The sequence below is a fragment of the Brettanomyces bruxellensis genome, chromosome 9, assembly GCF_011074885.1.
Source record: "Brettanomyces bruxellensis chromosome 9, complete sequence".
Lineage (NCBI taxonomy): Eukaryota > Fungi > Ascomycota > Pichiomycetes > Pichiales > Pichiaceae > Brettanomyces > Brettanomyces bruxellensis.
The window spans coordinates 598,743-624,492 of record NC_054690.1 but is presented as its reverse complement, the minus strand read 5'-3'; the positions used below and the strand labels follow the sequence as shown (position 1 = coordinate 624,492).

The 25,750-nt window shown below is 38.2% G+C and overlaps 15 protein-coding genes across 15 annotated transcripts; 7 read left to right on the top strand and 8 right to left on the bottom strand.

Annotated features, from left to right (window-relative positions):
• Window positions 1–5: 5 nt before the first annotated feature.
• ARC19 (Arp complex subunit) lies at window positions 6–584 on the bottom strand (the record flags this gene model as incomplete). The annotated part of the gene is made up of 2 exons (XM_041280691.1): window positions 6–512; window positions 582–584. The coding sequence occupies 2 exons, from the start codon at window positions 582–584 to the stop codon at window positions 6–8; spliced, it is 510 nt and encodes a 169-aa protein (XP_041138482.1).
• Window positions 585–1,062: 478 nt separating this feature from the next.
• On the top strand, window positions 1,063–2,697 carry BRETT_002152 (uncharacterized protein; the record flags this gene model as incomplete). Its single annotated transcript, XM_041280690.1, has 1 exon — window positions 1,063–2,697. The coding sequence occupies one exon, from the start codon at window positions 1,063–1,065 to the stop codon at window positions 2,695–2,697; it is 1,635 nt and encodes a 544-aa protein (XP_041138481.1).
• Window positions 2,698–2,797: 100 nt separating this feature from the next.
• SEC11 (Signal peptidase complex catalytic subunit) lies at window positions 2,798–3,385 on the bottom strand (the record flags this gene model as incomplete). Its single annotated transcript, XM_041280689.1, has 1 exon — window positions 2,798–3,385. The coding sequence occupies one exon, from the start codon at window positions 3,383–3,385 to the stop codon at window positions 2,798–2,800; it is 588 nt and encodes a 195-aa protein (XP_041138480.1).
• A 662-nt stretch (window positions 3,386–4,047) lies between these two features.
• BRETT_002150 (uncharacterized protein) lies at window positions 4,048–4,641 on the top strand (the record flags this gene model as incomplete). The annotated part of the gene is made up of 2 exons (XM_041280688.1): window positions 4,048–4,058; window positions 4,164–4,641. The coding sequence occupies 2 exons, from the start codon at window positions 4,048–4,050 to the stop codon at window positions 4,639–4,641; spliced, it is 489 nt and encodes a 162-aa protein (XP_041138479.1).
• Window positions 4,642–5,191: 550 nt separating this feature from the next.
• On the bottom strand, window positions 5,192–5,896 carry BRETT_002149 (uncharacterized protein; the record flags this gene model as incomplete). Its single annotated transcript, XM_041280687.1, has 1 exon — window positions 5,192–5,896. One exon carries the CDS (start codon window positions 5,894–5,896, stop codon window positions 5,192–5,194), a length of 705 nt encoding a protein of 234 aa, XP_041138478.1.
• A 1,432-nt stretch (window positions 5,897–7,328) lies between these two features.
• On the top strand, window positions 7,329–8,030 carry BRETT_002148 (uncharacterized protein; the record flags this gene model as incomplete). The annotated part of the gene is made up of 1 exon (XM_041280686.1): window positions 7,329–8,030. One exon carries the CDS (start codon window positions 7,329–7,331, stop codon window positions 8,028–8,030), a length of 702 nt encoding a protein of 233 aa, XP_041138477.1.
• A 338-nt stretch (window positions 8,031–8,368) lies between these two features.
• BRETT_002147 (uncharacterized protein) lies at window positions 8,369–8,680 on the top strand (the record flags this gene model as incomplete). The annotated part of the gene is made up of 1 exon (XM_041280685.1): window positions 8,369–8,680. The coding sequence occupies one exon, from the start codon at window positions 8,369–8,371 to the stop codon at window positions 8,678–8,680; it is 312 nt and encodes a 103-aa protein (XP_041138476.1).
• Window positions 8,681–8,821: 141 nt separating this feature from the next.
• BRETT_002146 (uncharacterized protein) lies at window positions 8,822–10,321 on the bottom strand (the record flags this gene model as incomplete). Its single annotated transcript, XM_041280684.1, has 1 exon — window positions 8,822–10,321. One exon carries the CDS (start codon window positions 10,319–10,321, stop codon window positions 8,822–8,824), a length of 1,500 nt encoding a protein of 499 aa, XP_041138475.1.
• A 1,567-nt stretch (window positions 10,322–11,888) lies between these two features.
• Window positions 11,889–13,061, top strand: BRETT_002145 (uncharacterized protein; the record flags this gene model as incomplete). The annotated part of the gene is made up of 1 exon (XM_041280683.1): window positions 11,889–13,061. One exon carries the CDS (start codon window positions 11,889–11,891, stop codon window positions 13,059–13,061), a length of 1,173 nt encoding a protein of 390 aa, XP_041138474.1.
• A 257-nt stretch (window positions 13,062–13,318) lies between these two features.
• Window positions 13,319–14,821, bottom strand: BRETT_002144 (uncharacterized protein; the record flags this gene model as incomplete). The annotated part of the gene is made up of 1 exon (XM_041280682.1): window positions 13,319–14,821. One exon carries the CDS (start codon window positions 14,819–14,821, stop codon window positions 13,319–13,321), a length of 1,503 nt encoding a protein of 500 aa, XP_041138473.1.
• Window positions 14,822–15,182: 361 nt separating this feature from the next.
• On the top strand, window positions 15,183–15,848 carry URA5 (orotate phosphoribosyltransferase; the record flags this gene model as incomplete). The annotated part of the gene is made up of 1 exon (XM_041280681.1): window positions 15,183–15,848. The coding sequence occupies one exon, from the start codon at window positions 15,183–15,185 to the stop codon at window positions 15,846–15,848; it is 666 nt and encodes a 221-aa protein (XP_041138472.1).
• A 189-nt stretch (window positions 15,849–16,037) lies between these two features.
• On the bottom strand, window positions 16,038–16,886 carry BRETT_002142 (uncharacterized protein; the record flags this gene model as incomplete). Its single annotated transcript, XM_041280680.1, has 1 exon — window positions 16,038–16,886. The coding sequence occupies one exon, from the start codon at window positions 16,884–16,886 to the stop codon at window positions 16,038–16,040; it is 849 nt and encodes a 282-aa protein (XP_041138471.1).
• Window positions 16,887–17,211: 325 nt separating this feature from the next.
• Window positions 17,212–18,417, top strand: BRETT_002141 (uncharacterized protein; the record flags this gene model as incomplete). The annotated part of the gene is made up of 1 exon (XM_041280679.1): window positions 17,212–18,417. One exon carries the CDS (start codon window positions 17,212–17,214, stop codon window positions 18,415–18,417), a length of 1,206 nt encoding a protein of 401 aa, XP_041138470.1.
• A 15-nt stretch (window positions 18,418–18,432) lies between these two features.
• BRETT_002140 (uncharacterized protein) lies at window positions 18,433–22,071 on the bottom strand (the record flags this gene model as incomplete). The annotated part of the gene is made up of 1 exon (XM_041280678.1): window positions 18,433–22,071. One exon carries the CDS (start codon window positions 22,069–22,071, stop codon window positions 18,433–18,435), a length of 3,639 nt encoding a protein of 1,212 aa, XP_041138469.1.
• A 439-nt stretch (window positions 22,072–22,510) lies between these two features.
• Window positions 22,511–24,820, bottom strand: BRETT_002139 (uncharacterized protein; the record flags this gene model as incomplete). The annotated part of the gene is made up of 1 exon (XM_041280677.1): window positions 22,511–24,820. One exon carries the CDS (start codon window positions 24,818–24,820, stop codon window positions 22,511–22,513), a length of 2,310 nt encoding a protein of 769 aa, XP_041138468.1.
• Between the last annotated feature and the right edge of the window lie 930 nt (window positions 24,821–25,750).

The window sequence follows — 25,750 nt, the reverse complement described above, 5'->3', positions numbered from 1 at the left end:
ACACTTCAGTCGAACGTATTCAAGTAAACTTCAGCAACGTATCTTGCCCTTGCATTGAGGAATAATTTCATTTCACTGATCTCTTTATCAACATCTTCCATAAATTCAATAACAAAGTCGACTAGTTTATTCTTAAGCATTGATTCGTTATGATAGTTTGTGACCAAAAACGAGATGTCATAACCATCAACGGGAACCCTCCTCAAAATAAAGAAGTTGTCGGCTCTTTTAGTCAAAAACCTCGTGAATTTGTCCACCAATATATTCTCTATTTCATCACTCTGCTTGATCTTTATTGAAACTCTAACTGAGTTGATGCTAGGCTCAATAAGCACGTATTCCTTTTCATTTCTTGAAATCTTCATCGGGTTCAAAAGCACCTCTGCTGTTTTTTTACTTTCAATTTCAGGATAATTGTGTCTTTCCACAACCTGTGATGGAAAGTCCTGTAAGCAGAGTGCTGCATTCAAAGAGTGTCTCACAGCTGTAAGGTATGGTTTCAATGATTGTGACTGTCGATGTGTTAGTAATTAAATTTGATTTGTAATTTGTAGATAAATGTATGTAAGATTTAGGCTTACCATAACTGGTAATGTGCAATATGGATATGCGGGTTGTCCTGACCAATTGAGCTACCACGATTTGTTTGAGTAGACAGATTCTTGAAATAATAATTCAATAGAAGCAAATCAATTGGTTGACAAATATTGTTAATCCTCCGTCTTAACATCTTGACTTCAAGCAATATATCTCGGAAATTGAAATGAGAGTTCATAATGCAATCGATCAACCAACGAATTTTGATGCCGTACACCAAAAAAAAAAAATAAAAATAAAAATAAAAATAAAATGTGCTTAGACGGAACCAAAAAAATTGTGGTACTAAATTGTATACCGTATAAAGCATAATATAAAAATGCATTGCCGGTTAATAGGCATAGTAAGACGAAAATAAAAAGTATCAATCATACAGAAATTCATAAAGCAGCTTTGGAAGATCTTTCATATTTCCAGTCAGGCTAGTTTTCACCAGGTATACTATTGATCTTAAACTACGCAAATATGGTGTGGGAGGAAGCTATTGATGATAAAGGTCAAGTGTATTATTATGATACTGAAACCGATAAAACACAGTGGGAACGACCTGCGCAACTCAAGAATTCTAAATTGGATGAGTTATTGAGGCAATTTGGGTGGGAAACGTATAAGACAGATAACGGTGAAACGTATTATTTTAATACTAAAGATGAGAAGTCGGTTTGGGAACTTCCTGAGGAGGTTAAAAAAGAATTGAACAGACACTTATCTACCAAATCAGAAAGTGAAGAGGTATCTGAAAGTAATACTGAGCCAACTGGTACGCCGGTAGTAGTTAATAATGTACATCAGGATGGTGAAAGGGAAAGCAGTATAAACTGGGAGCAGGGTCAGAAGCAAAATGACACTTATAAATCAACTACAGGGGAAAGTGAGGCTAATCAGTTAATAGGACTCAAAGAGTTGTTACGACAACAAGATGCAGATGAAAGACATGGTATATCGTCTGGAGCATCGAAGGACGAAATACAGAACTCAAATGAGGGTGAACAGGAAGATATGTCCAAAAAGAGATTTTTGTCTATGCTTGCAGAGAAGAAGGTTGAGCTTGATTGGCCGTTTGCAAAGGTTTCTCAAGAGTGTATTGATGATGGTCGCTATTGGCAGATTGAAGATCCCCTTCAAAGAAAGCAACTTTTTGAGGTTTATCTTATTGGAAAACGGGAGGAAGAATACAAGAAAGTTCAAGAATCCCGACAGAAGTATTTGGAGCAGTTTAGGGAAATTCTCAAGAAGCATGATATACAATCATACACACGTTGGAAGACGTGTGAGAAAGAGATTGCGAATGAAAGTATTTGTATAAGCATTCCAAAGGCTTTGCAAAAGCAATTCTTCCAAAGTTACATCCAGCAATTGAAAGAAAAAGAAAAGGAGCAACTAGATCAACGGAGGGATGACCAGCTTAATAGATTAGAAGAGGAAATGACTGCAGCGGTTAAAGTCAACAGTCGGATTGAGGAATTCATGAAAGCCATTGATCTAACAGGAAAATATCCTGATTTAAATAAAGTAGATGTTATCACCATATATGATATGGTGAAGATGAAAAAGGTGGATGAGTTTAAGCAGATAATTGCAAAGAACAAAAAATTAAACGAAAGGGCTGATAGGAAGGCGAGAGACAGCTTTAAAAAGATGCTTAAAGAAAAGGAGGAGAGGTATCCCGAGAAGTTTACCGCAAATATGAAATGGTATGAATTTCTGGGTCTAATACGAAGCGAAGAAAGTTTTATAGAATTATGTGGTCATAACGGGTCTTCTGCAATTGATTATTACTGGGATATTCTTGATGCCAAAAACCAAATTCTCAGAACAAAGGTTGATTACTGTATGCGGTTAATGAACAATCACCAGCTAGAGTTGAAAAGTTTTGAAGGGGAGGTAAAGAAGTTTAGAGATACCATAAAGAAAGTTATCGAAGAACAAGATAGCAAAATAGATGTTTCAGATACAGAATTAACTGAGATATTTGAGGTGTTAAAACGAAGAGAAGACGAGGAGAAAGAAAGAAGAAACAGAAAGAGAACATTAACCGAGAGAGAATTATCAAATAAAAAGCAGAAGCTTCCAAGATTAGGATACGGGGTTCTACAATGAAATACGAAACATAAATTCGTATCAACTTCGTTATATATATTATATATACATATATATACTGTCATTCTTTTTGTATTATATCTGGATACGACAAGACCGGTTACTCGTCGCTGAATAGTGCAGAAACTGCTATAAATCCCATCATAGCATATTTGAAATACTTGTTCTCCGTTATGAGGATTGTGATATATCCAACTTTAGGGAAATATCCCTTCACGCATCCAAGGATATCTTTCTTCCTATCTAAATAGTTTTGGCCATATGGATATAACGGAAGATCATCTCTGTTGTTATTATCACCTTTTGTAAGAATCTTCTGGGTGAGTTTCTTTGTTGTCTTGTGCGTCTTTCTTCTGTTTTGTGAATTCTTTCTTGCTTTTCTTTTGGATTTCTTTGTCTTCTCTGGAACTATATGCTCTCTGACTATTCGATGAACGATTGGCACTTCTTTGACAGAAGTTTTATAAACAACAATATCACCCACATCCAAGAATTGCTCACGATTCCAAAGAAACAATATATCTCCCCTCTGAAATGCAGGTTCCATAGATCCAGAGAGAACGACCACCATCGGTGAATTTGACATCGTTATTATACACATAAGTTTCCATAGAGCAAAGGCAGAGGCCAATACTATTGACATTGCCAAACCCTGATCCAATTGAAGCCGGAGAGTCTTACCGTTCATATCGTGGTTAACTCAATGTCTATTGACTGGCTATTCTATGTATATAGTGAAGTTGTAATGTGTAATTTGGTAAATTCTTTTGTATGCTTAATGCTTAAGGGGATGAAGAAGATAGAAAAAAATTGAAAATGAAAATGAAAATGAAAATAAGAAGTTAGGTAAGCGAAGAAATTAAAAATAGAGAGAGATAGAACGCGGGCATGCCTGATAAAGCAGGGTGTAATATAATGACTGATCGATCGCTACAAGTAAATAGTATAAAGGCTCGTCCTGAGTAGGCTGGCTACTAAGTATTTTAAAACTTCATAGTCCAATTTATCCAAGCGCAATATTGTATTGGAGTGTAAAATGGTAATTTCTTCCTCAGTACTCGAATAAAAAATTCCACGTAAATGCCAACAAACAGCTGAGAAAACAAAGCAGGTGGTGAATTTATAAATTTTTACGATTTTTTTGTTTTGCCCCATTGACACTGCCGTATACCAAACATTTTCGTCGGTGAGCCAAGTTTCACAACTCAACACGTGATTTTTCAACGATTTTTCATCTACAATCGTGAGCTGTTTATTCAACCAGTTGAACATTCACATAAAATAAAGGAACACAGAGACGATTGTACATACAGCATTGGATTCAAAGACAAAAGTATTACAATCTGAAGTATGAGCTCAAGGTAAGTTCACTCGCGGAGTCGCGCTTTCATTTTTTTAGGGTGCACTGTGAGGCAAGGTGATGATCCAAATCTCAAAATCAGTCTTGTATACTAACATTTGGTAAGTCGATATTCATCGAAAGCACATCAGAGAGAAGGTAGGATATCCCTCTTCGCGACGACATCTGATGCTTCCACTAATCAGCAAACTGATAGTCCTGGTATGAGCAGAATAGGTTCACCTGATTTTGGATCAACGGAGTCTTTAGAGAGAGCATCTTCACCATATGAAAGCAACCCTCATATAGATTACAATGCTGCAATGGCATCACAGCTAGAATCGCAGAATGAAGAAACGCTGAATACCATGCACATGAAAATTAGTGCTTTAAAGGATCTTACGACCAAGATGGGTGATCAAATCAATTTGTCGCAACATAATTTAGGCTCGCTTGGGTCAAATATGGAATCTGCAGGGCGTAGAATTCGGGGAAACATGAAAAGAATGTTTGTGATGGCAGAAAGGTCCGGCATCAACTGGAAGATATGGCTTATGTTTTTCTGTGTTGTGTTCACCTTCTTCTTTGTAGTGTGGCTTTTCTAAAAGTTCTCTAGAGATAGAACTATTACTTTAATAAAATGACCTTATTTAATATTTGTTGGTTTACGGCATGTATCAGTGTAGCTGCAAAGTCAATATTTTCCTTTCCGGCGATTGATACACACAGCCATACCAGTGATAACTTTTTTTTTTCCTTCTTTCATTTTAGTTTTTTTTTGCTGCGGCTGTGCTGCCTGCATCAATAGGTGGGTGCATCGATCTGAGCTCTCATACAGTACTCGTAAGAAAATGAAGATCATAAAAGGGTCGTACAATGGAACAAATGAAAGAACAAAAAGTAATATAGAATAAATGAACAAGGAAAGAGATAGCTCAAGAGCATGAAAAGAAAATATGAATAGAAAAAAATGAAAAAAGCGAAAAAATTGAAAATGAAATAAAAATGAAAATAAAAGCAAGAAATATGTCGACATGAATAAAACATCATAGCAGACCATCTTCTGGAAAATAAAGAAATAAAAACAGTACTTATGCTGTCAACAGTCTGAAAACTAAATAAATCAAAATAAAGTGTTGTTTCACATCCTATTTCTCATAAATCTGCCTCCCCTTCTTTGGAAGCAGGCTCAGATGATGCCTCATGATGTGAGATCTCATCCGATTCTGGCTCATGTGAAATTGCATTACCCTCTTCTTCACCTTCACCTTGTTTATCATTACGCCACCTGCGACCTCTGTATGGCTCACTAAATCCACCTCTACCTCTTCCACCTCGGAAGCCACCTCTTCTTTGTCTTCTTCTGCCCATTCCAGGAATGTTGGTTCTTTTCTGCTGAATTGTCAAGGCCCTCGAGTACAATTCAGTTCCATTCAACTCAATTGCCGCCTTTGCACCCTCAACATCGTTGAATTCAACATACGCAAAACCCTTTGACCGACCTGTGTAGTGATTGTACAAAATGGTGATCCTGTTGATTTCTCCACAATCATCCAAAACCTTTTTCAAATCAGCAGTTGTAGCAGAGTAATCGATGTTTCCCACGTAGACTGATCGACGGTCAATCTCCCGTTGGTTTTTCGGTTGATGAGATGCCAATTTGAGCTCTTCTTCGTGCTCCCCATCTGTATCTTTCTGTGTATCGTGCTCTAATTCCCCATTGGAGTCTTCGGAATTTCTTTCTTCCACCCTAGTATTAGTTTCATTAATCTGGTCATTCGTCTCGGAATTGTTTTCATTCTTATCCACGGTATCACCGCCCGAGCTAGACTCCGAAACTGAAAGTTGTACTTCTGACATCTGTGGAGTTCAAGTGGAAACAAAAAAATTAAATTTCTCCTAAACTGACTACTTCACGATAATCAAAATTGCCTGTTCCTGTAATTGAGTAGAGATTTTCTCCCGCAATTGATGTTCACTTTCACACAGTTGTTGTTACTTGAAAGTAAATAAACGTGATAGAATCCCCGTTACACGCTAAACTATATGAAAATAGAAACAGATCCTAACAGTGCGAACCCTATGACCTCAATGAATTTAATGAAAATTTACAACACCCAAAATTGTACTCAAGACTCTACTTTGTAAACAATCTTTTACTAAGAAGTTAGAAGAAAGTGAATATAACACGGTCAAAAATTGGTGTGTCCCATCCAAAACTGTGTGCAACCTTCAGCACCCGCGACACTTTTCAACGTAGTGCAAAAAAAAAAATAATGTGAGTTAATTATGTATTCAGGTTTCTACTTGCTTTAAGCCTACAAAAGCTCAACAGTTTATGCTTCCTTTATCGATACCATGAACTTAGATAAATACTATGCAATAATAAATATAAAAGAGAACTATTAATAGTTTCTAACCCAAAAAACGTATAAAAACGGTAGATTTATTCAAAATGTGAAAATCGAATTTTTGATGTCTGCCTAAAGAAAAATTAAAAATGTTTCCCCCGAGAAGAATTATATTCCTTGAAAAAGTGTTTTAACCATTTAAGGTAAAAGGTACAAAAATCATTTACTTCCTTATGTATCATACCGCTTTAAATTGGCAGCGCAGCAATAAATACTTAAAAATGTGTTAATAATTCACAAATTGATAGGGTTTGCATTATTACAATTAAGTAAACATGAATAATATTGACACGTCAGATAAGAAATGGTTGTAAAATGTACATCCTGGACCGGTGGAGCCAAAATTTGATTATTGGCTTCTTTTATATATATTGTGAAGACCAAAGAAAGTGTACATCTTCATAATGTACAAAGAAAGCAGACTCTTACTCTCTGTTCAAGTAATTTATATGTGAAGGACAATTCCCTCCCGTATATTTCTTTCTTTCATTACAGTACTACTAAATCTTTTGGGGACTATCTTTTGGGCCAAATATCAAATATATTCTGGTAAAACAGGCTATGTATATCAGTATAATATTCATTATTTAACATATACTTGAGCAAGTATATTATAATTATATACATACATATATATATATATTATTGTTTTTCTTAGATACTGTAGAGTGGTAGCAAAAGGTTTGTAATCCTTTTCTCTGATTTTTTTTTCCTCATTCAATCGCTGAGTTACCACAACTGAAATTTTTTATCTATTTTTTTTTTTTTCTTTAATCACATCACATATCTTTAATTCCACTTCATGATTCAGAATTACAGTAGAGAGACCCACTATTCATACACTGAGTTACTCTTCTAACATAAACGAATAAAGTTGCAAGATGGTTTCAGTCAGAAAAAGAAAGATGGCTCGTTCGAGCGTCGGGAAAGTGAGTAGGAGGAAGAAAGACACGCACAAAAAGATACGCAAGTTTGGAAATCAAATTATAGCTGAAAACTGGGATAACAAACTCACGCTATCACAAAATTACGAAAGATTAGGACTTAAAGTGCGACTTGGAAAGAAAACCGGAGGAGTGGAGAAGAATTTGAAAGTTATAAAACCGATAAAGGTTGATGATGAAGATGAGGGTGACCTAGTTGACGATGATGAAAACAAAAAGGAAGCGGATCAAGAGAAAATAGATCCCTATGATCCGGCAAACATTCTTGAGGGTACGGCAAAGCTGATAAAGAATGATGATGGAAAAGTTGTAAAAGTTATATACGGTACTAAGAAATTGGATGCTGAAGAACAGGATAGTAATGTTATAGAAATAAGCAGAAAGGTGACAAAAGATTCCAGCGTGGTGAAAGCGCTTGAAAAATTAGCTTCATCTGAGGTGAAACATGAAAAACTAATCAGTGAAAGGGAGATCGAATGGCTAAGGAAGCTCGAGACCAAATATGGTGATGATTTTGAAGCTATGAAATGGGACCGCAAGCTTAATCCTTTCCAGGAGAGCACCGGTAAACTTAGAAAGCGCTTCAAAGATTTACATGAATTTGAAGAAAGGCATAATGATACCGAGGAACGAGCTTGATCAAGTATCTTTAATATTTACTATAGAGTAGCGGGTGTTAGTATAATATAATAATATATAGATTTTACAGCGGTGGATAATTAATTTGATGGAGCACGAAAGACCGTCCGTTTTTTTTGAAAAAGGACAAAAAACAAACATAAGAAAAATAGAACATATCAGAAGTTGCCTAGGATAAGAAAACTAGTTATTCGCACACTATTGGTTTTTCTTTTGATATTTGACATACATATTCTAGTATACCTAAATTTCAAGTTCCTTGCTGTCTATATGACAAACATCCACGCATTCTGTGGAAAGGGATCAACTTGCCACTAGAATACTTAAACCTTCACCAAATGAGCAGATCCCGGTCATCATCATCAAGTTCATACAAAAGGATTGGATTGCCATTAACAAGCGGTCCGAAGAGTTGGATTGGTAAACTACACGCATCACCTTCCGTGGAAGAGTCGAGTGAACTCGATGAAGTCACGGCAAAAGTCCTTGATACTGAGACAAAGCTTTTTGATAACTTCAAGACAAATCTACGAACAGATCTAAATAGGAGTGGTGAAATGAAAAATGCCTCCACAGAAGACTCGAAGGACATCATGCATTTACTAAAAGAAACTGATAAGAGATCTCAATGGCTCGACCATATTAATTAATGGCAGGAAAATGTCAGAAAAGCTACATTCCAGAAGTTTCGCTAATGTCGGATTTCTATGTACAAAATAAACATCTTTACGAATATGTTGCGACAAGGTTAACGGCCGCCGCATTGTAACACCTCCTTTTATAAATTTCTCTCAATTCGTCCATTTAGTGTAATCGGCAGGTCTGCACTTTGGTGCATTCATTCCCAAACCATGGCTTCTCAATCTGCCCGCAATATCACCAAACTTCTCTCTGTCACCCTGGACAACCACAGTTGGATTCGATCCTGTGAATATTTTTGTGGCAATATCAATAAGATCATTTCTTGTCACACTGTCAATTTTAGAGCACATCTCCCGGACGCTTGTCTTTTCATTCAACACCTGTATTTGTCTTCCCATATCCTCCAACTCGACCAAACTACTTTCTAGGTTCATCACTAATGCCGATTTGAGCTGAGACTTGGCTCTGCTGACTTCGTTCTCCGAAATGCCACCTCTCGAAACGTCTGGACTCATTAATGCACAGAGTTCGTTACCGAGCAAATCGACAACCGCACTATCCGCATTAGGAATGCACTTCATCGAAATGCCGAAAAGTCCGCTATCGGTGAAATTCGTCATGAATGCCTTACAGCTCTCCACGAATCCCCATTGATTCAAAACTCTGGTGTATGCACGTGCATACATACCTTTACCTGGGCCACCTGCAGAAAAAGATGAACCACTACCAATAAGCGTTTGCAAAACAGCCAACTTGTACATATCCGGATCATCGACAGGAATACCATTAAATCCAACATAAAGATGGTGAAATTCCTGTCCAGTATATGCAAGCTCTTTAGGAACAGCAAGACTTTTTTCACCCCCAGTGTAAACAGCTTTATCTTTAATTATCTTTTCACCTGGAGTCTGGTCCTTGAAGCCATCAAACCCTTTCTCCGTTAATTCCAAAGCTTGGCCAAATGGAACACCACGTAAGGAAACCACAAGTTTACTTGGCTTGTAGAAGAGGTTCCTATACCTAACAAGCTTTTCTCTGTTAATACTTTTCAATGCTTCATCGGTACAAAATGATGGGAATCCGATATTCTTTCCTCCAAACGCAACTTGCTGCAAAATCTCAGGAAGAATTTGCTCACTGTCTAACTGAATTTCCCCAATTTCATATTCTGTGTTAATCTTTTGCTGCTCGATCTCATCTTCAGTCAATAAAGGTTTCGATATGCTTTCACTCATGACCTGAAATAATTTACCAACCTCCGGGTTAAACGAACTTCCCTGGTAAAGAATTGACTCCCTTGATGAAGTGGACATCACGTTGTTTCCCAAAGAGCACAATTTGGCTGCAATTTCTCGATCACTAAAATCTTTGGTTGACTTAAAGGCCAGTTTATCCAACAAATGCGAACATCCTTGCAATTCATATCTATCTTCATACCTAGATCCAGCATCAATATACATTCCAACGGCACTGAAGTGTGATGGTGTTTCATCCACAGCCAATCGAATTCCATTCTGTAAAGTTTTCAACTTAGTTCCATCTTCTGTAATTACATCTGGCTTGGATGATGTAGACAAAAGCCGTCCTAAAGGCTGCAGATTTTTGACTGCTCTCAAATTTATGGCTTGTCGAAGGTTTCTGCAAAGCATTGTTATACTGGGCGTACACTTGTTTCTTATTTTGTCCTTACCTAGAGGTGTTTGAAGGTAGTCAAATGCCCGCTAAGTACTTTTGCATCTTTTATTTTTTTTTGCATTCGAAACCAATTGGCTATTTTTTTTCAGCCCTTCTCAAGTAGCCCGGGCGACTTTTTTCGACCTTTTGAAGTCCAGGTGATGAGACGGATTTCCATAGATATCGATTCAGTTTATATGAACTGCAGATGAAAGCAACATTGTTAGTCCACTTTTCTTTGCGACAACTAAAATAACATATGCACAATAAATAAAAGTTCACGAGTGGCCTAGAATCATAAAAATGAACTCATAACTTATACAGCTACAGTATCTATTATGAGCCTCTGATTAATAGCAGAATACTTGCAAATTAGATGAAACAATAAAATTAAGAGCACTCACTCACTTTTCACCGAGGCTTGTGTTTCTAACTCTGCTGGAAATACATGGACAATTAAATAACATGAGGAAATTGAAATTAAGAATGTTGATGTCGTCTCACTCATAATAGCTCAGCCTTTTTACATCAAAAATAAAAATCTACTTATTTTTATTGGGGAGGGATGGCTCCTTAAGAAGTGTTATTTGTATGCATGTTGTCAAGGGGAGCTTTACGTGATTCTGATAATTTATTTCATTCTTTATTTTTTTCATCGTGGAAAAATAACGACTGGCACCTGTCAAAGTCATCTGAACTAAAAGTAAATCTGACAAAATTTATAAAACAAAGTGTATTTTAAGCATCGGATCTGCGAATATTTCCCGACCGCATCATTAATATCATGCGTAAAGTAGCGTTCTTCTCATGGAAATAAAGGAATAAGCATAATAAATATGTTCTATCTTAACACCGGTAACATTCGGGATTCAAGACTACTGTATTTGGTGGTTAATTTCGCACTATACGATGCAAACGATCAGATTATTGCCCCTACACACACCAAAAAAATTTTCTTTTTAATTCATGCGACGCATAAAGTTTTGACCGCAGTCTGACATATTCGCTTGATGAAATAGATAGTGGTGAACAAATAAAAGAATTAACTAATGCTTTTTAAAAGAACACTAATATTGGCTAGTATAGTAGTGTGGAACCGTACTCTGAAATATTTACTACAAGCATTTCCGATTTCATTGTGAGTTGTTAGTGATATATCGATTTCTTTTAAAGTGTAGACCCTCAGAAAATAAGGGCGCATAAATTTGTGATAACAAACTTTTTTTTTTCTTGTTTTCGCTGCTTACGTTCGCTTTAACCTTAATATTGTTTGATTGGCTCTAACGTGTTTTTTAAACCATTGTTATAATCCGCGTTAAGAAAAAAAATAAGACGATTCATAGTTCCGAGATTTTTCCTTCCGGATAGTATAAATAGTCGAGATGAAAACTTAGTAAGACTGTGGGACTTGGCAGAAATTTCTTGTATTCCGGCGTGTGTAATTGTAATCGTCGTTGCAATCTCATTACAACTTCAGGGATTTCAAATATTGCTAGGCATCGAGATAGATTCGCGCTTTCCCAATTTTACCCATCAATCATTATGGCCGGTAGAAATCTTCCTTTAATCTCGAAAAAAGAGCTCTCAGCTCACGCCACGGAAAAGTCGTGCTGGGTGTCTTTATACAACAGAAAAGTCTATGACATAACATCGTTTTTGGACGAGCATCCAGGTGGACCTGAAGTGATTCTCGAACATGCTGGTAAGGATATTACTAAGGCTCTTGCTGATCCAGACAGTCACGTGCACTCAGAGAGTGCATATGAGATGCTTGATGATGGCATGCAGGTGGGATACCTAGCAACAGCCGAAGAGGAGTCTGAGTTGCTTGCCAGACATAAAGGTATGCACGTTTCTCCAGAGGATACTTCAGCTGAGCGTTACGATTCCGTTCCAATTGATTCAACTGGAATGAAGACGGTCGATCTGACAGACTTCGGCGAGATTCCAGACGATCTCGTCCACTTGAAGACAGATGCCGAGCAGGATTTCAAGAAGTACAAGTTTTTGGACTTGGATAAGCCACTTTTAATGCAAGTTTTAAGAGCACACTGGACAAAGGCCTTCTACTTGGACCAGATCCACAGACCTAGACATTACGGAAAGGGATCAGCACAGATCTTTGGAAACTTCTTGGAGCCAATCTCTCTCACTCCATGGTGGATTATTCCTACTTTGTGGCTTCCTGTTAACTTCTATATCTTCTACCAGGGTGTCACCCACTTGAGTCCAATTGTGTCCATCCCATTATGGCTTTTGGGATTGTTCGTATGGACTCTAATTGAGTACTGCATGCACAGATTCTTGTTCCATCTTGACACGTATCTTCCAGACAACCAGTACGCATTCACTCTTCACTTCTTAATGCACGGTGTGCATCACTTCCTCCCAATGGACAGAATGAGGTTAGTGATGCCTCCTGCATTATTCGTAGTTCTCTGCACTCCTTTCTACAAACTTGTGTTTGCAGTTTTCCCATACTACGTTGCTTGCTGTGCTTTTGCCGGTGGATTCTTGGGCTACATTTTGTACGATATGACACACTATGCTCTTCATCACGCTAAACTTCCAAAGTGCTTCAAGACAATCAAGACCAGTCATTTGGAACACCACTACAAGAACTACAAGCTTGCCTTTGGTGTCACCAGCACTTTCTGGGACTGGGTTTTCGGTACTTTAATCAAGCCTGAGGATGTCTACCAGAAGACTGTTTGAATACGTCAGTCCATTTCTTTCAGCTGATATGTGCATTCATCATACAGGAATTGCTTCTGTGCTATCGTTTGAGCAAGAACGAAAACAAATTGTGCCTACTAATGGCCTTGTTATCTCTTTTTTTACTATATATCTATTTATATTGTCACTCTCTACGTCAGTGTTATCTTATTTAAATGGCAGCCGAGCCGTCGCGTTCGTGCCTTGCGATATTTATCTTTTCATTTGAAAAATTGCGTAATCGTGCCTGTGTACACTTAAATACTTCTGATCTTTGCAATGCTTTCGTTAAACTTTCGATCCAAGTCACACGGCTGCAAGCTGTCATCCATATCTTCCTCCTGTGCCGAAAACGAATTACTTCGCAACATATTTAGAATGGTCTCGTATCCAATTGAGTCATTCGATGAGTATCTGCCTACTATACAGCACCATTTTTCATGCTCTTTCACCAAATTTACAACATTGTTACCGTACTCATCCAGTGGATCGGTGCTTGTGATAATTTCGTATGAAGATTTCGAAACTTTAGACCCATCGTCGGTCAACTCTTTCGGAGGTGGATAATTGCAAGATCCAAGTTTACGAATGTCCGAAAGAAGTGACGAGTTTGATATTGTCCCTAACAAGATCCTGCGTGTGCAACTTCTGCAGAGGAGCAAAACTAAAGTTTTATCTCCAAATCTTTGCTGCCTCAATTCCCAGCCAAGAAGTGCTATTAATGAAATGGACGGGCTATATTTGTGATTAGTGTACTCCTGCAATGCATTCAAAGCTGTTTGTGAAAGAGCACTCTTCTTGAACTCTTTGAGACTCAAAATCATGTCCTGGTGCTGTCCAAGGACATTCAAATTTTCATAAAATAAAGGAAGGACTCTATCCATCGCTGATAGCCGAATGTAGTACTGCCTTTTAATGAGCGACATATCTAAGTTCTCTTGCTTCCAGATACAGCCTGCATAGTGTTCTGTGTGCAATCTATTCACATATGACGTTACTAGCATCTCCCGAAACTCCGCTTCCTCCTCTTCCTCTTCTATATCACTTTCAAACAGGAAATTACTAAGAAGTGACATCTTGCTTGAGTTTTCACCAGAAGCTTTAGACCTTGCAGGATTAAACATATCCTGGGGCCCGGTGAGCCTCACAAGAATTGTAGCATGACATCCCTGACAATGTAGTTCATTTCTTCTTTTCCTGTGACATGCCCAACCGTTAGCTGCACATTCCAAAGGCATTAATCGCTGATCATGAACTGTCCAATTCAATATATTAAATGTCCCTATTCGTTTGAGAAGAGCCTCCCTGTCAAATGGATCAAAGAATGCCCTGTTACGACTGTTGAATTTTCCAGCGGTCAATTTCTTGAGCTTATTTCCTTCTCGAAGACGAGGATTACTGTTCAATCGGCTCACCAATCGACCTCCAACGTTTAGCATATTGTTCAAATCTGTACGCACGTGGTCTCCAGCTGATGGAATACTCCTGCTGGAAGAATCAGATGAATTCGACAGCCTTCTTTTTGATACACCCAGCTTTGGTGCTGTGTTTATCATCCGATGAAACCGTTGATGTTTGCAGTTGTGCTGTTTAGAGCTATGAATCTGCTTGTAGGAGGTGTAATGCGGGTTTCGTATTCCCATATTAAACCCATTCGGTGTTCCATACTGATCCTCATCATCAGAATTCGACGAAATCTGCATCGATGCCAAAATATTCAATATGGCATTTGCCGTACTTGGAGTAACGGGCGTATCCATAGTTCGCACTGTATGAAGAGAGAAGTTTGATAATACAATTATCTGTTACTTACACTTGGTTAAAGTTCAAAATGTATACTATCGATAAACTATATTTCTGTTTGTTTTATTGCTATCTGTTCATATGGTGATACCCAAGGCGAGGAAAGCATCGGAAATAAGAAAACGTCAGAAAACGGTGACCCATGATGATATCCGGAAAAAGATCAAACCCGCGATTTTTATTTTTCTTTTATCTATTTTTTTTTCACCCATCATGAAAATTTTCCCCAACCTAACCATCTCTCATCTACATTAACAACTATACCTCCAGGACCCTTGCCATACTTTGTGGGCAGCCAGCATCTGAATAATAGCAAAAATGTCAAACAACGCATACAAAAAACAATTTCTAGACTGTGCTGTCGAGGCACAGGCACTAAAATTTGGCATGTTCACATTGAAGTCTGGTAGACACTCTCCATACTTCTTCAACATGGGACAGTTCAACACTGCCAGATATCTAGACGAGCTTTGTACGGCATACGCTCATGCCATTATTGACTCGGGTGTGAAGTTTGATGTGTTATTTGGACCGGCTTACAAGGGTATTCCTCTTGCTTCTGTCACTGTCACCAAGCTTTACCAGTTAGGCGGTGCAGAATATGCTGACATTGGATATTCTTTCAACAGGAAGGAGAAGAAGGATCATGGTGAGGGTGGATCGATTGTTGGTACTGCTCTCAAGGGTAAGAAAGTGTTCATTATCGATGATGTGATGACTGCTGGAACCGCCATTAACGAAGCCTTTGATATTATTAAAAGCGAGGGAGGTAATGCCGTGGCATGTGTGATTGCCTTAGATAGAATGGAAACTACAAAGGACTCGGAAAAGAGCGCCACAAACGCTGTTTCTGAAAGACACGGCGTTCCGGTTGTTTCCATCGTCAACTTTGATGATATTGTTGAGCGTTTCCGTTCGAAATTGAGCGAGAAACAGCTTAGTGACATTCAGGACTACAGAGACAAGTACGTTCCATCTGCCTAAGCATCACAATCTTTTTATGCACAATATGAATGGACCGAATTACTACTTTGTCAATGAGTTTAGTGACTTTTGCGTATATTAGAAAAAGCAATATCGTAATGTGTAGGTAGATAGTTACCCATACGGACTAAAGGAAATCAAATGTTACAACCAATTTGATCATCAAGTTAAACATGCATTTCGCTCCATCTACACACGGATTCTCTTAAACTTAGGCTTCATCTTCTTAGGCTGCGTATCTTCTGGTGTGTGCATTTTTGAATAAGCACCAGCCGTCTCTGGATTCTTCATAGTGAAAGGAGAATGAAGTGGAACAATGGTATTCATCTTGAAGCCAGCCACTTGTGGAACCTCCATAGGTTTATAGTTGGCTTGCATTAGCTCCGGAGGTCCTGGAACCAGTTTCACGGATGCCAAAGTTGTTGGATGCTTCACCATATACTCTCCAACCATGTAGATAAGTTGTCTTTTGCTTTTAATCTTAGGTGTTGTAGGTTTTCCCTTATATTTTAAGGCTACCCTCACTCTGCCTGGATTTCCAAAGTCTTGTGGATGTGATTTATCTGTCTCTAGCATAGATGGAAGCCCTAACTCTTTGCATGCATCAAGCACCGTCTTTCCTAGAGGATTCTCAATGCATTTTTCTATTGGCGCTCTTCTTCCCTCTTTCACCGATCTGTTTGCATCAAAATAGCATGGGTACAATAGTTGCATGGTGGCAAGCTGCTTCTTTTCCTCATCTGAAAGGTGGGTCAGAACTTTTGGAAGATCCGGATTTGTTTCACTTCCTGGTGCATTAAACGAACCTACAGATGGATCAATAAATGGCCCTGACGGTTTGGCAAGTTGTGGTTGCTCTGGTTCTATCCCCTTTTCCTTATTTTCCGCCTCTTTCTTGGCTAATTCTTTCTCCCTAGTGTCAACTTCATCTCTCTGTCTTGGAGCAACTGGAGTAACGAGATCTGGATCAAACTCTGCAAGATCTAAATCCAAATCATCCACATCCTCTGCATCAGTTATATCCTCAAGTGTTGGCATACTTTGTGTTATTTCTTATCACCTGATGCTTGATGAACTGAGTATTATTTCCTTTTGAAAACGTTTTGTGTGATTAACATGTTAATGTCCAGCGACTTGAACAGGTCGCGAACAAAAAAAAAAAAAAAAAATAGAAATACTAAATTGAAAACAAAATAAAATAAAAATTTAAAGGTACGACAAACCTTACACCGTAACTTTATCTATGAGATATATGGCACAAAGCTCTGAGAAGTAAGCAGAGTTTGGTCGGGTAGTCAATATTATATACAAGTTTTCCTCCTGGCTTTGAAAATACAAAAACCTTAGAGTAGTGTTGCGAGTCATGGATGCTTCCAGCGATTATAATGGTTCAGCTCCGATTGCTCGTTCACGTTCCAGCTCTGTCTCTAGTTCCGAGGAGGTTTTTCAAGATGCCATTGACCCATCAACGGTATCTCAGAAAAAGGACACTTTGAGTTCGCAAACTACATTAGAACCCACAGGAATTTTACATAATTTCAAAGAGATAGATCACCAATCTCTACATGGAACGCAAGAAGAGACTAAGTACGAAAATGATAGTGAACGCGATTCTGAAACGCAAATTGAAGGAAAACGGATCAGGATATCAAATCTGGTGCGAAATAAGTATGCGAATTTCATTAAGACTATGGAATTTCTAAATGATGAGTTTCGTGACGATCTAGCGGTCCATCTTTATGCTGTTTACGTTCTTCATACACAAAACCCATTCTACCCTGATTACCGTTTTTGTGGCTGGCCACTACCACCGGATATAGTTCCAGCTCCACAGGGCGATCATATAGGTTATCCACCAAAATCAAGATATACAAAATTTGCATCACTTAAAAACAAATCGGGTATGAAACCGCCATTTCCTCATATGCTGGAAAAGTTTAGATACCATGTTGATCCCCGCAGGGCACTCAATCAGGTAATAGATACTATCTACGAACGGAAGATTATCCGTAAAATTCGCAATTATAATATGAAGTTGGGTAAGTCGGGAGGACAGAAGTTGGTAGCTAGACCAACGTTGGAATATCCCATCAAGTTACCAAGCAGCTTGAAAGCGCATCTAACCGACAAGCTTAATAATATTGTAGATAAACTTTTAATAAGACAGAAGATACGTGCGAAAGCAGTTAATGACACAGGAATGTTCGGACCGGAGTTGAATCCAAATCTCGATTGGCATGATGTTTCAGTAAATTTGGAGAAAATGAGTGAACGTGATCATTTAAGAAAACTGTTTTCAGTTTACATGGATAGAGATTTTTACAGATCGAAAAACATTTCCAGGCATAAGTTTAGACACTTAAAGATGTTTGGTGAATCGTTGTCATTGCTGCATAATGTAGAGGAAACTCTAGAAGTGATCCGCTCTGAAGTTAAAGGGAAAAAGCGGAAGCTTGATGCATTTGATGAGTATATTGAGGAGGTGGTAGATAAAGACATTCCTATATGGACAAAACGTGACAAGATGAAAGAGGAGAATCGGAAAAATAAAGATGCAAAGCAGGTATGATCCACACTATAAACTTTATTGGGTATCTTCGCCTTCTCCATTAGCATCTATATTATTTAATATGGCACCTGTGGGCATGGTTTCCGGAAATAATAGATTTATGAATTCATCGAAAATAGAGAGCACTAAATGTCTATTCAATAATTCATTTTGGTATGAATTAAATATTAAATTAGCAGCACGCCTTGAGGTTTGGCTTCCAAATAGTTTTGAGCAAACGTCCGTCGTTATATTGACAAGCAAATATTTTGCATGCCTACTTGTACTATCTTTTTCTAATTTTGTGCGTGGCTCGGAATGCTTCCTGAAACGGTTATCTGGCCATAGAGAATTCTGAAGACTGCTCAGCATCGAAAACACATTTGATTCGTTTTTAATAAATCCATCGACATTTGACCGTATCACTTTTTCTATAGTGGAATCAAATAGTTGTTGCAGAATTAATATCATCGTGTAGCTACCCATCCAAGCGCGTGATTTATCCAATTGGAAGATTGTCACAAACAAATCGCACAAAGGTCCAGCAAAGGAAGAATTATCCTGTAGGAATTCTTCTGACCCATACTCCAAGTCATCATTATCCATCAAATTGTTGAAGGATGATTGTTGGTCATGGTGATTAGGAGAGTGCTCCACTTTCGATGTACTCTTTTGGAGTGAAACCGAACTGCTTGCCTGATATTTAGATTTCTTCGCAGTGTCCTGTTGCCCATCATTAGGTAATAAATATAGTAGCTGACTCCACAGTTTGTTGTACAGTTTTGCTCCAGATCCATTCTTTGTTCGTTCAGAGTCTAGAGTGAAAACATCGCTTGAGAGGAAGTCACGAAATACTCTATCAGAACAAACACTCTGAATTGACACTAATTGTCGGAGGTATTTCTGTAGATCGGCCTTTCTATTCTGTACTAGAGACGTTTGCTGAAACTTCATCACAACTTTTCGTTTAGGAAAGGAAATGTTGGCAACCTCCAAATACCGTACTTTCAAGTATTTGTGAAGCTTGTAAAACTGGCTGAAACGCCTGGCAACCATCCATCCAGCAACTGCAAGGTTGGAATTTTCTTTCGACAATCTTTGAACCTCAATAATATACAAAACAAACACTTTACCATCCTTGTCCTTAGATGTGATGTACGATTGAATTCTTATTTTCGATCGTTGATAAAGGCTGTTCTCGCCCTGTTGAATTGTATATTGCTGCTTCTGGAGCTCCTTAAGACGTATCTCTCTATCCAAACTTGCCTTTGACCTCCTTAATATGTTAAGTTCAGACGCGTTTCTTGTCAATTCTGCCTTCTTAAGTAATGAATCAATGATTTGAAGCTGCTGCTTGATCCTCACAATTCCAGAACTAATCGTCCTTATCTCATCCGCCAAATCCAAGTCCCCAGGAGCAGCAACCCTCACTTCAGATGTCGATAAATCATCAGTGGAAGAGGATAGCGAGTCCAAGCTACTATCCATCTGAATTGCATTAGAAAGCAAACCTGCATCTCCAGTAGTAGTGATACTGGTTTCAGGGCTCAGTTTTTTTACGTTATCATCAAAAAGACTTGATTCATCCCCGTCTCCAGTTCCAAATATGCTATCTCTTTGTTCCTTATTCAAAGAACGGTTGTTCATAAATGTAGAAGCCCGCTCTGCAGAAGAATCTAAATTAATTGAAGATTTATTTGTGATGTCATCGGGAAAGTTGAATGCTGATGGTGATTTTTCTCTTTTAGTTATTTCTCCAAGAGCCTTTTCCATAGCATTCACCACGTTCGTACTTATTTGGGGCCCTGAAGTCTCATTTTGAATATCCCTTTCTTCATCATATAATGCTAACGGGTCTCCGTTCGCCTCTTTTCCATTGAGAGTTCTTTTAGTTTCTGGCAGATCACCAGAATCTGCATTGGCTATTTGTGTACCAGCCGCAATCATCTGTATAAAATAATCTGACTGCTTAAAAGCAGGGAAATCAGTAGTTTGCATTCTATGCAGTACCTCGGACTGTATGGCAAAAAGTGCCTTCCTTGCACCTACATACAGTTGAAAATTGTCTGGGTGTGTCCGAACAAAGTCATTGACAGCGTCATAATCCGATTGGCTGATTCCAAGCAGCTTATTTTGAAAGTGGTGCTCAAATATTTCCCTGATGTCATCTGCCTGCGACATGTCATCATTCAAGTATTCATCATCATGCTCACCTTTGTTTTGATCTATGTAGAAATCCTCTAATGGATTTCTCAAAGAGTCCACATCTAAATAAAGCTGAACCATGCCACTCCGATCTCGTTTTTCCATGAAATCCATGAAAAACGAGATTCTAAACGAGTTATGAATTACACTCTCTACTGAGAGATCAGCAATCTTAGAAGCTGTCATAGCATCTATAGACATGTCGTTGTAATTTCTTTCTGTGCTGCTGTCCTTCTGATTATTAATTTGTTTTTCTAAAATGTCAATTGTCGCATGTAACGATTGTAGCCTTTCACTGTATTCCTTAACTCGATGATCTGTGGTTAAGCTCAATGCACCAACGTGTATTGCCTTTGCAAGATCTGCTAATTGAAGATTGACAAGACGGTGATATCTTTTAAGCATGATAGGGGATTTCCAAGTTCGTATTTGCACCATAATTTTTTCATATCTCTTACTGTCTGAATCTAAGGATAAGTAAACTTTCTGCAAGTCCTTGGATCTGGATACCATTTGCAAAGCGGAGGATCCATACAGAGAATGGCGGTCCAAAATCGTCTTGAATCTCTTAACGTCATTCCGATCTTTCATGACACCTAAGAGCTTATCCACCATTTTCTGATTATAAAAATCAGGGTCTGAAAGCATAGAGACAACTGGAAAAAGTACGAAATTTCCTAAAATCTCTCGGAGTAAAATGGCAACTGGTGGTGAGCTTACCTCTTTTTTATCCACCAGAAGTGGTAGTATGGTCTCAATTCTTGTAATAAGATATTTGCGAATTTCCATATCCTGGTCGTGACTTCCAACCCTTATTGCTGGATGTAACGGCCCTTTATAGTTCAAAAAGATTGCCTGATTAATACTGACGGTTTCAAGTACATTCTTCTTGTTTCTCACTATTTCTCGAGCTAATTGATAACACTCCAAGTGGCCATTAATTTTCGGAATAACGGTGGTGACAACAAATTTAGTAAAATCGACATCTGCTAGTCTGCGGATAAGATTCTGTGTTATGCCAGCAAATTGATCTCTAATCAAGTTTGTAAAAGTTTGATCATTCTTGCTAATATGCGAAAACCACCCATCGACAAAATCTCTAATAATTAGGGTTATGATATTATTCAATGTATCGTTTATTGGAAAATTCTCTGGATAAATTTGCAAATCATCTTTCACTTTGGCCCCTGACTTGATAATGTCCACCTCTTCCTGCCAGCTTTCCTCTAAAGTGAATGCAAAGGGTCTGAAGCTGTTTTTTATATCGTGCCGTTTTCTCCCATAGTATGTGGAAGTGTCAAGCTTTTGTATTACCCATATAATAATAAGTGCTTCTGTGAGTAAAAGTACAAAAGCTCCAAGAAAATGTGATGTTAATGTCCAGTATGCAAACTGAATTGATAGTACTAAAATTAATACCTTTCCGGCACCACACGATTTGGATTGTTTCCAGCTTATAATGCGAGCCATAGCGCTATAAACGCTTAATATTGAAAGTTATGCCAATTCCTAAAGATCATATCTCAATTGATAGACAGAAAGCCTAGTACTGTTGGAAGTTTTAATATGTAGCGAGCCAAGTGAAGGAGGCTAAATAAATATATGTAAATACCAAACACAAAAAAAAAAAAAAGTAAATAGAGTAGAATTGAATGGATAGAAGTTGATTTCCAGATTTACTGATTAATAGACGTTAGGCAGGATTATATAAATCAAAGTGCGAAATGATAAAATAAAGGAAAAGCATTCTCAATTTAGAGATCATACTAAGTAACTCATTGTCAATTACTTACACAGCCAGTGACCTAATCATAAATAAATGTGTCTCTAAGCCCTACATATGTGCGCATAATATAAGAACATGATATATGATACTAGAACTATTTTAAAAACTCGACAAGAATGTTTTCTAGTCTTCTTCTCTATCAGAATCGGCAGTTTCCTTATTTCTTTCAATCACCGCCTTTCTCACTCTATTAGTGAGATCAGCGGCACTCTCACCTGCTCCTGTGGTATATTCACCGCCGTGAGAATCAATGCTTTCAATATCTGCACTCGATTCGGAATACACTGATGATCTATCACTCATCTGAAGCGTATCAGGGAAAATTGAAACATGCGACAAATTAGGCATCTTGCCTCTGGTATCTTCGTCATTTTCAAACTCACTGAATCCAGAATAAACCGAACTGGAAACACTAGAAGTTCTTTCCCTGGCAAGAGTAGATTCAGAAGAGGCAAAGCTTTCTCCAGAAGATGGAACTTCCTTCTGTTGAGGCACGTTCTCTTCTTGTGCCTGTATACCAGACGTAGATATCTTTTCAAGTTTAAGACGATTTAGAAGATGACGTCTGCGATGGTGGTGGTGGTGGTGATGATGATAATGACGATCTCTCTTGTTAATAGTTTTGTTCTCCTCTATCACTTCATCACTAAGTTCCTTAAGTGTCTCCTTGTTAAATTGAGGGAAAACCTTTGGACCCAATTCATTTATAACCTCAGTTATCTCCATTGACAACTTTGCCCTCTCTTCTTTTAGTTTACGAAGCTCTGTAGTCTTTGGGAAAAGTGAGAGAATTAATGGCCAGATGGACTTCGCGACATCCACTCCAACCTCCCCCATTCTGAAGGCCGAGTACGTTGTACAAACTAAAACTATCCAGCAGGTAACAAATTCAGCAAATGAATCAAACCATGTACCTGTGAGCTTAACTCCCAAGTCATACTTGTTCAAAAGGTATGTGCCCAAAATAGAATACAGAGCGTAAAGTATCGGGGACACAACCATTGCAATAAGCACTTTCCACGAACCTAGCACATCATTTGCCTTGATCTTCACGGCAGACCTCGCTAAAGCCTCTCTTTGCTTCTTCGCTGATATCTTTGCACAAGCATAAAAAACTGGAGAAAAGAGCACAGTGCCCGGAAGGCACAAAATCCCGTAATAAGCGAGTATGAGCAAACGCTTGATGAGCAAGATTCCGTTATGTAGGTAATCTTCGGATGCAGAGGCAATCTGATGATCTCTGAGACCGTAGTACTTTAGTTTTTGGTTGTATTGTATGACAGATTGGGTCAAATGACGAATTTTTGGATCATCCTTGTACTTACTATATCCAATAAGCAAATTCCGATTCAACTCAACCACAACAGGCAAAGGAAGATTACTCGAATGCCCTCCATACGAATACAATCTTCTTGCTGCCTGGATCACCTGAAGAGTTTCATAATCAGGAGATTGAACAGTCACGGCCTTCATAGCAGAGGTGATAATATCCATGAGGTCAGACACGGTTTTTCTAGAATCTTCTTTGTACTTTTCCGCCCACTCATTGTCTATCACTATTGGGATTCCAAAATCAAGAACTGCACGTGACCTAAACTTGTGAGCATGAAAATAATTCATTCCACAAGGAACAATCTTCACCTCCATCCCTGGATACTTGGCAACAGCACCCAATGCCATAATTGCGACACCTGGCTTTAACGGAAGTAGTTCCGTTCTATCATGCGAACCACCTTCACTAGCAATTGCAATCAAATTTCCTTCGTGAAGGCAATCAAACACGGTGTCAAACAGCTTGTGGTTATCAATCCGAGGAGCACATTTATATGGTGTGTACTGCTGTAAAGCACGAATACCTGCTTCCTTTCTCATGGGTGAAGAAAGTTTTAATTCGGTATCACTTAACACCTCACCAACTTTCACATTACCAGCACTGTGTGGAAGGCCGATCAAAGATTTAACTCCACAGTCCTTTGTAAAATGCGTACCCTGACCAATAATGGTAAGCTCATCGTCCGGATAATTTTTGTACTTGATCAAACCTTCTCGAGGAGTGAGCAAATCCTGAGCTCTTTCCACCGGAATTGAGCCTGCCATTCGACTTAAAACTCCAATAACTCTACGCCGTAATGATACGGCAGCTTCAATAAAGTGAGTAATCCGCCCAGATGCCAAATAAATGGCATGCATCGATATTGCAGCATCCAAAAACTGGTTTGCATGAGGAGCAATCACAACTAAAGTTGGACCAGTTTTGGGAACATGAAAGGACCCTCTGACAGATATTTCTCTAAAAAATGTTTCCACAATAACTCGCACAAGCCAATATATAAACTCAGTTGAAAGAGTGGATGCATTTACAGATTTAGCGGTTGTGCTTACCTGCTGCTCACCTGTTGCTGATTTTTCTATGTCATCGTTGACAGAGCTCATTGTGTCCAGAGAGAAATAAACACAACTGACAACACTTAATTGTGACAAAAGCCCTAATTAATGAACAGTAAATAGCTTCTGTTTTGCGAATACGTATAAATAGAGAATCAATCAACTTCAAAGCATGTATGATAGAAGAACGCATACATAGTATGCAAGGTAATTGAACCCATTGAGTAGCCCGCGAATAGTATACACTGATAAAAAAAAATGAATTTAATAGGATAAAAAATTACACAGTGTGAACCCCGATAAATAAATTGGCAGACGATCGGCCAGGCCCATCTATCATTCTTCATCTTTCGTTTAATGATGCATGTTCGACAGATAAATTATTACTATTGCTTGGTTACAAAGCTTATGAAAGGATAATCAAGTAATAAATATATTCGAGCGATAATTACTGGGTAAGTCAAAACCTCGGCAAAAAAATTATAAATGTATTATCTCCAGTATCAATAGGAATAATCCTGAAATAACATTCAGTTTGGGTAAGGAAAAGGATTGCTATTGGGAAATTCTAGAAATGGTAAAAACGAGCTCATCTCTTATGAATATAAAAAATACATGGCTTTGATCCAAAAGTTACTAAATAAGGTACCTTGCTTTCTATTATAATTCATGTAAAAGCCTTCAACACTTATTTCCGTTACATTATCTTCTGGCCATCCCAGATATCTAGGAATATTTGTTGGCTTGGTGGTGTATCTTTCCGCCTGTATGGAATGCCATGCTTAGCATGCATCACTGAGCCACCTTTTTTTTTTTTTTTTTTTTTTTTTTTTCGCTACGGCCAAGCCTCTAGCGCCGTTTTTTTTCCTTACTTTATTTTATTTGTATTATCATTTTTTTTTGTCATTTGCTAGATTGGAAACTAATTCTTTCACCCCTTTAACCCCTTTGACATTTCTCGACACTAACCTTTTCATA